Genomic DNA, 7,886 nt, shown 5'->3' with positions numbered 1-7,886 from the left:
CTTCCTTTCATGTATTAATTCATTCCTTTCCATGTCTCGTTTCATTCTTTCTGTTTCCTTTTTACATCTTTGTCTCCATTTTGTCCTTTCTTTCTCTCTTCTGCATTCTTCCTTTTTTCACTTCTACGTCTGTTTCTTTCTTTCATTTCTACATTTTCTTTCATCTCCATTAAATTCTCTTCCTTCCCTTATGTCTTAATCTCTCTCTCTCTGTCTCTTTTCTCTAACTCATTCATCCTCCCTCCTCCCCCCCACCCTCAGGCCTCTCTGGAGCACGAGGAGGGGAAGATTCTGCGGGCCCAGCTGGAGTTTAACCAGTTCAAGGCGGATTTCGAGCGGAAGCTGGCGGAGAAGGACGAGGAGATGGAGCAGGCCAAGCGCAACCACCTGCGGGTGGTGGATTCGCTGCAGACCTCACTGGACGCCGAGACCCGCAGCCGCAATGAGGCGCTGAGAGTCAAGAAGAAGATGGAGGGCGACCTCAACGAGATGGAGATCCAGCTGAGCCACGCCAACCGCATGGCGGCCGAGGCTCAGAGCCACCTCAAGGCCGCTCAGACACAGCTCAAGGTAACAGGGCCTCCAGGGGGAAGAGAATGGGGCCTTTTCCCTCGGCGGGGAAGCTCCCACCTGGCCCCAGGGCAGGGGATATGCTGGCTGGTGGGGGGGGTCTCCTGTAGCCCTACATGTTTGTGCCCACAGGACTCCCAGCTGCAGCTGGATGACTTTATCCGGGCCAACGAGGACCTAAAGGAGAACATTGCCATTGTGGAGCGGCGGAACTCCCTGCTGCAGGCCGAGCTGGAGGAGCTGCGGGCCGTGGTGGAGCAGATGGAGCGCGCCCGGAAACTGGCCGAGCAGGAGCTGATAGAAGCCAGCGAGAGAGTCCAGTTGCTCCACACCCAGGTGAGAGAGATGGGGACCCCCTGACTCCCCCATCTTGGAGCTCCCTTTGCCCCCAATCTCCTGTCCTTGGGACGCCCTGCAGAGATCTGTCATCTAGAGCACTCATTCACTGCAGCAGGCGTGACCTAGAATGTCATGCCCCAGAGCAGCCACATCTACAATTCTGTCTGCCCGGGAGCATGGATGGTGGGTCTGTGGTTCTCCAGGATGATGATCTATACTGCCAGCACCCAGCTCATTTCTCCAGCACAAAAATCCATTCACTCTATAATAGCTGCCTAGAACATTGGTGTGTCTGTGCTTGGAGCTCCATCATGATCTAGAACACAGCTCAGTGTCCCTGTAAGGGCCCCCCCCCCGTTCCCCTGCAGCTCTGGATCCTGGTTCCAGGTAGATTCCAGGTGCTCTTCCAGAAAGAAGACCTAGAACAGGGGACAGAGATCTTGATAACTGGATGACACCTTGTTTCTTGGTCATCCTGACCCCCACTTGTGTTCCTCTAGAACACCAGCCTGATCAACCAGAAGAAGAAGATGGAGGTGGATCTGTCCCAGCTGCAGACAGAGGTGGAGGAGGCCGTGCAAGAGTGCAGGAATGCCGAGGAGAAGGCCAAGAAAGCCATCACTGACGTGAGTGTGAGGGAATGGGACACAAGGCCTTTCCCCTCTAGGGGGCACCGGCTCCGACCTGGCCCCAGGGTGGGGATACTGGCTGGCTCAGGGGGGCAGGGAATGACTCTTCTTTCTGGCCGGCAGGCGGCGATGATGGCAGAGGAGCTGAAGAAGGAGCAGGACACCAGCGCCCACCTGGAGCGGATGAAGAAGAACATGGAGCAGACCATCAAGGACCTGCAGCTGCGGCTGGATGAGGCCGAGCAGCTGGCCCTCAAGGGCGGCAAGAAGCAGCTGCAGAAGCTGGAGGCGCGTGTCCGGGAGCTCGAGAACGAGCTGGAGTCGGAGCAGAAGCGCAACGTGGAGAGCATCAAGGGCATGAGGAAGTGTGAGCGCCGCATCAAGGAGCTCACCTACCAGGTACCTGGGGGCTGGGGGTTATGTGCATCTAGAAAAAGCCCTTCTCCAGAAGCCCTACTCCAGGCAGTTTTCTCCTGATCTAGAACATATACTCCAGGTGGTATTCTCCTGCTTCTAGATCATTGCTCCTAGTTCCAGCATTGAGGGGCAGGACCCCTGCAGTGCTCTTCAGTCTTCCTGGGGGAAGGGAGGACAGCAGCAAAGAGCATTCCTTTGCTCCTGTTCTGGAGCGAGTAGTCTACAACGCCGTCTCGGTTCCAGAGCCAAAGACACTGTACTCAGAGTGGGTCCTTCCATTCTGAAAGAGGCTTTTCCGTGTAGATGGATGATGCTGCCTAGAACGAGCCAAGCACCCTGTTCTAGAATAGAATTCTAGAATGCTGTGGTGGTTCTAGAACCAAATATCAGCACCCACCTGCTGCCATGTCCCCAGTGGGTCTCTTTTATTCTGAAGGGACTTGCCCATGTGACAGGGGGGAAAGATCTGTGTGTGAAGAACAGCCCAAGTCTGGGCCTTCTGGGTCTAGAACAGAACTTTAGAACCCATCTTGCTTCTAGAATCAAAAAATAAGTTCCCACTGCGTCTTTCGTTCTCAGGCGCTTTCCCCCTGGGAAGACAAGTTTGAGTCTGGAGTCATTCTCTAGGCCTTCTTGCTCTTAAACTTGAACTAAAAGGCCTGATTCCCTGGCCCCCTCTGATCTAGAGCCAGGACCTACTGCCTGACCACCCACCCTTCCCTTCTAGAATCAGACTCTAGACCCTCCCCACATTAACCCTTCCACCCGACGTCCGGCTCTGCATAAGTCCCCCATCTGATCTAAAGCCCATTCTAGAATTAGAGAAAAGGACCATTTTCTAGATGGCCTTTCCATTCTAGATGGGGTCTGGAGATTGGAGCCTAGATGGTTTCCAGATGGCATTGGATACCCCACGGCCAGAGAGGTCGGGGTGACAGGGATGCTGTTATCCTAATGCTTCCTCCACCGTCCCCGTCTCTCTCTCTCCCCCTCTGTCCTCAGACCGAGGAGGATAAGAAAAACCTGATGAGACTCCAGGACCTGGTGGACAAACTCCAGATGAAGGTCAAAGCCTACAAGAGGCAGGCGGAAGAGGCGGTGAGTATCCGACCTTCCAGCTCAGCCCCTTGGCCCAGTCAGTCCAGGCTCCCTCTCCCCTCATTGGCCATTCATCCCAGCCAATCCTGCCAACCCCCTCTAAATCAGGGCCTGCTTGTGTTCACTGAGTATCCAGTGGTGGGTAGTTCCTCAGGCAAACATATTAATTTTTTGGGGGGGGGGGTTGTTCTCTGTGTCAACTCCCACTGGGGCAGAAGCCAGGCAGGTGCAGGGGAGGGAGGGATGAATGGGTGGATAGTTGAGTGGGGAGGGGGATGGATGGACAGGTTGACAGATGAGAGAATGGATGGGTCTAATCTGTTAGTACCCATTCCTGCTCTTATCTGCTGCAAATCCATTAGCAGGCAGTTCCACACGTTAACACAATCCATTTGTTCTCTATGCCCCCAGTGAGGCAGGGACATTCCCCTCCTCTGCAGGGCAGTACCCAGGTAGGTGCAGGAGCCTGGCCATGCTGAACTCTGGGCTGCGCTGCAGACCCAGTAGCGGGCAGTTCCACAGGGTAACACCCCAGTTTCTCTCCCCCGGCAGGAGGAACAAGCCAACACCAACCTGGCCAAGTTCCGGAAGGTGCAGCACGAGCTGGACGAGGCGGAGGAGCGAGCCGACATCGCCGAGTCCCAGGTCAACAAGCTGCGGGCCAAGAGCCGCGACGCTGGGGGGAAGGTGAGCGACAGGGATGGGGGGCAGTGCTCGGTCCAGCTGGCCCAACCCAGAGACTCCAGCCCTGACCCCCACCCTGTCACACCAAGGGTGTCGCTCAGCCTTTCCCTTTGTATCGCTTGGTGTTTTTCATTCCTTTTCTTTCTTACTCTATCATTCCATCTTTCTGTCTCTCTCTCCCTATCTCTCCTTATCACTCCATCTTCCTTTCTTTCTCTGTCCCTCCATCTGTCTTTATCACTCCATTTTTTCTCTGTTATTCCATCTTTTTTCTCTCACTCTCTTTTTCTTTCTTTCCTTCCTTCTCTCTCAGTCTTTCCTCTCTGCTTTTTCTTCCAGAAGCTCCATGATGAGGAGTGAAGGGGCCCAATTTTCCAGATCGTGGCTGGGAACCTCCTACCCCCTCCCCACCCGACCCCCCAAGACTGGGCTTAATAACGTAACGTTAATAGAGAGTCATTAATAAAGTGGAACAGCAAACTTCTGATCCTGGTGTCACAGCGCCCCATTCCTGCAGCCCAAGGGCCCCTCCCTCACCCAGTGTCAGGCGCTCCTCCCCACTGGAGAACCCAGGTGTCCGGGCCCTTCTCCCAACTTCTCAAGTGTCACCGCCCCCCCTGCTGGAGAACACAGGTGTCCAGGTCTGCAGGCTCCCTTCCCTAACCAATGTCACGGCGCCCCCTGCTGGAGAACCCAGGCATCCGGGCCACGCCCAGCTATTCAGATGCCCCCTGGTGGCCAGTGGGCATGTTGCATGCCGCTTGCAGCTCCCAATAACCACACAGGGCCCATATAAGGTATATAGGACCAGACCACATTTTACTGTATGAGGGAGGACGACTGAGTCCTTTTTCGGGGTGGGGGGACACCACATACATTTCAGGGTTCAGGGTGGGGGACGTCAATACAGAGACAACGATCTGGCAATTCCCAGTCCCAGAGCGCATCAGGCCACAATAGAGACGTATAGACATGCACCCCCCCATCCAACAGCCCCCTCAAAAAAGAGGGTAACCTTGCCCCCTGCCAGAGGAGGGTTAGAGGGAACCCCAGGGGCCCAGAGTCTAGGGAGGGGGGGAAAGGTCTGCTTCTCTCTTATTTACAGCTGGGGGGAAGCATGCTGTGAAATTTTGGGGTGAATTTGAGAGGGGGTATCACAGTCAGTTTGGGGTTGATTCCCCGCTTGGAAATTTTGGGGTGAATGCTGCTGATTTGGGGGTGAATCTTGTTCAATTTAGGGGGGTGCTCGCCTGCTATGAAATGGGGCTGAACCTAGCCGTGATTTGGGGGGAGGGATCTTCCTGTGAAATTAGGGTGAATCTGTCAGTTTGGGGGGACGCTGAAACATAGTGACATTGGGTGAATTCTGTCAGTTCTCAGGGCTGGCTGATGGGGTGAATCTGGCTGTGATTTGGGGGTGAACCCCACCAATTTAGGGTGAATCGCTGTAAAATGGGGTAGCATCATGCTCTGATTTTGGGGATGAATCTGTCAATTAGAGGGGTTGAAATTGCTGTGATTTGTGGGTGAACAGACTGTTAATTTGTGACAGAATTGGGGTGAATCTTGGTGTCAGATTGGGGGGATCGCTGCGGGATCAAATTGCTGTAAACCTGGGGATCCTTGTTAGAAATTTTGGGGTGCAACTGCCATGTAATTCTGGGGAAACCTTGCTGTCAAATTTTGGGGTGAAACTTGCTGTCAGTTTTGGGGTGAACCCAGCTCTGAATTTGGGACCGCTGTGCCAGTTTTATGCATTGATTCCTGCTATAAATTTGGGGTGAACCTACTGTGAAATTTGGGGGCAAAGATGGCTCTGATGTTAGGGTGCAATTCCCAGCAAACTTTGCTATAAACGTAGGGGTGAATCCAGCTCTGAATTTGGGGTACATCTTCTTAATAACTGTAGTGTGAACCAGGCTGTTAATTTGGGGGTGAATCTCCTATGAAATTTGGGGTGAATCATCCTATGAATGTTGGGTGTCACCTTGCTATGAAATTTTGGGGTGAGGGCTAATTTGGGGGTGTCTTCTATAAATGATGGCATCAGCCTTCTGTCAGGGGTTCTGAAATTGGGGGTGCATCTTGCTGTGAATTTTGGGGTGAACCTGATTCCAGTTTGGGGGAGGAACTTTGCTCTTTTGGGGTGAACCTGACTGTCAATTTGGGAGTTAAATCCTGCTGTCAGCTTTTGGGGGAACCTGAGTCCTCTGATTTTGGACCCACATTTTGCCAATCAAAGGGTGAATCTAGGGCTGAATTTAGGGGTGCATCTTGCTGCCAATTTAAGCGGAGAACATGGCTTCTAATGTGGGGGTGCAACTTGCCAATATGGGGGTAAACCTGGCTTTTAACTTGGGCATGCATCTTACTGCCAATTTGGGTGGGGATGCTGGCTTTTAATTTGGGGCTGCAATGTGCCAATTTGGGGGGGATGCTGGCTTTTAATTTGGGGGTTCACCGTGCTTTCAATTTGGGGGGTTCTGTAGTCTCTGCACCCCCTATCCGAGGATGCCCCAATGAGCATCCCCCACAGTGGGAGGGGGTGAGTCTCCCTGGACGGGATGGGGGCACCCCCTTTCCCACCTCTCACTCTGCTCCCGGCCCCGCCTCCCTTTTCCGCCGCTGCCTCCTCCCCCCGGCCGCGCTGTCCCTGGTGTGAATCAGTCGGTGCTTCTGCAGGTGCCCCGAGGTCTTGAAGGCTTTGGGGCACTCGGGGCAGGGGTAGGGCCGCTCCCCGGTGTGGATCTTGAGGTGACGGCGCAGCAGGAAGGAGTAGGCGAAGGTCTTGCCGCAGACGGAGCAGAGGTAGGGCCGCTCGCCGGTGTGCACCCGCTGGTGCTCGGTGAGCTGGGAGGCGGTGCCGTAGGCCTTGGGGCAGGCCGGGCAGCGGTAGGGCCGCTCGCCCGTGTGGGTGCGGGCGTGCTTGGCCAGCACGGAGGAGCGGGCAAAGGTCTTGCCGCAGCGCTCGCAGCGGAAGGGCCGCTCGCCGGTGTGCACCCGCTGGTGCCGCAGCAGGTCGGAGGAGCGGAAGAAGCCGCGCCCGCAGCGCTCGCACCGGAAGTGCCGCTCGCCCGTGTGGAAGCGCTGGTGCTGGGCCACGTCCCACGGGCGCAGGAAGGTCTTGCCGCACAGCGGGCAGCCGTGCTTGCGCTCGGCCCAGTGGGTGCGCCGGTGCTGCGCCAGGTGGGAGGAGGACATGAAGGCCTTGGCGCAGTGTGGGCAGGCGAAGGGGCGCTCGCCGGTGTGCGACCGCCCGTGGGTCTCCAGCTGAGCCGCCTGGGCGAAGCCTTTGCCGCACTCGGCGCAGCGGAAGGGCTTCTCGCCGCGGTGCGCGGCCTCGTGGCGGAGCAGCGCCGAGGAGCGGGCGAAGGCCTTGCCGCAGGTCGGGCAGCCGTAGCCGTGGCCCTGGGGGGGCGAGCGGGCGTGGGGGCGCAGGTCCCACAGCCGCGGGAACGCGGGCGCCCGGCTGGGGCGGGAGGCGTCCGACATGGGGGAGGGGAGGTCCGGGGCGGCCGGGTCAGCCCATGGCGGCGGCTGTAGGGGGCGGAAAAGGGAGAGGCGGGTTAAAGGGCGTCACGCGGGCTTGGAGAAATGCCGGAAAATGCGGGGTGGGGGGGGGGCGGAGGCCGGGGGACAGGGGTGGGCAGAGGCCGGGCGACACGGGCATTGGGATACACGCGCCGGTGCAAAGGCCAGGCGATGGGGGGGATGCCGGAGACACACACTGGGAGACACGCATGTGTGCAAATGCCAGGAAACTGACACTTGTGCAAATGCTGAGAGACACACGCATGGGGAGACGTGCGCTTGTGCAAAGGCTGGGAGCCAGACACTGGGTGACACGTGCTTGTGCAAAGGCTGGGAGAGCCACTCCCGTGTGCAAACACCAAGGGAAAATGCCCAGCCCTGGGCCCACCCCTGTGTGTACACACACTCACCCGGCACAGAGATCTGGGGACACGTCTCGGTTTCCCTTGCACGCTTTGCACACCCCCTTGCCCAGCCATTCGCACATGCAGACACAGGACGCCCCCTTACACGCCTGCCCTCACGTGAAACAGCCCCTCCCCCTATCACCCCGAGGATCCCCACCCCCACAAAAATAATCCCCCAACACCCCCAGCCCTGCCTCTGTGCCCCCCAAAA

At 56.8% G+C, this 7,886-nt stretch overlaps 2 protein-coding genes across 2 annotated transcripts; one reads left to right on the top strand and one right to left on the bottom strand.

Annotated features, from left to right (window-relative positions):
• Nucleotides 1–252: 252 nt before the first annotated feature.
• LOC112120603 (myosin-7) lies at nt 253–4,180 on the top strand (the record flags this gene model as incomplete). Its single annotated transcript, XM_026662997.2, has 7 exons — nt 253–570; nt 703–906; nt 1,410–1,535; nt 1,662–1,937; nt 2,958–3,053; nt 3,606–3,740; nt 4,077–4,180. Coding segments are annotated over 7 exons (1,176 nt in total), but the record flags the coding sequence as incomplete, so codon positions are not given.
• A 2,146-nt stretch (nt 4,181–6,326) lies between these two features.
• Nucleotides 6,327–7,274, bottom strand: LOC113409271 (zinc finger protein 239-like; the record flags this gene model as incomplete). Its single annotated transcript, XM_026662996.1, has 1 exon — nt 6,327–7,274. A coding segment is annotated over one exon (948 nt), but the record flags the coding sequence as incomplete, so codon positions are not given.
• Nucleotides 7,275–7,886: the final 612 nt, after the last annotated feature.

This window comes from Terrapene carolina, unplaced genomic scaffold (assembly GCF_002925995.2).
Source record: "Terrapene carolina triunguis isolate 2854851 unplaced genomic scaffold, T_m_triunguis-2.0 Scaffold31769, whole genome shotgun sequence".
NCBI lineage: Eukaryota > Metazoa > Chordata > Testudines > Emydidae > Terrapene > Terrapene triunguis.
This window is presented reverse-complemented; position numbering and strand designations above follow the sequence as displayed.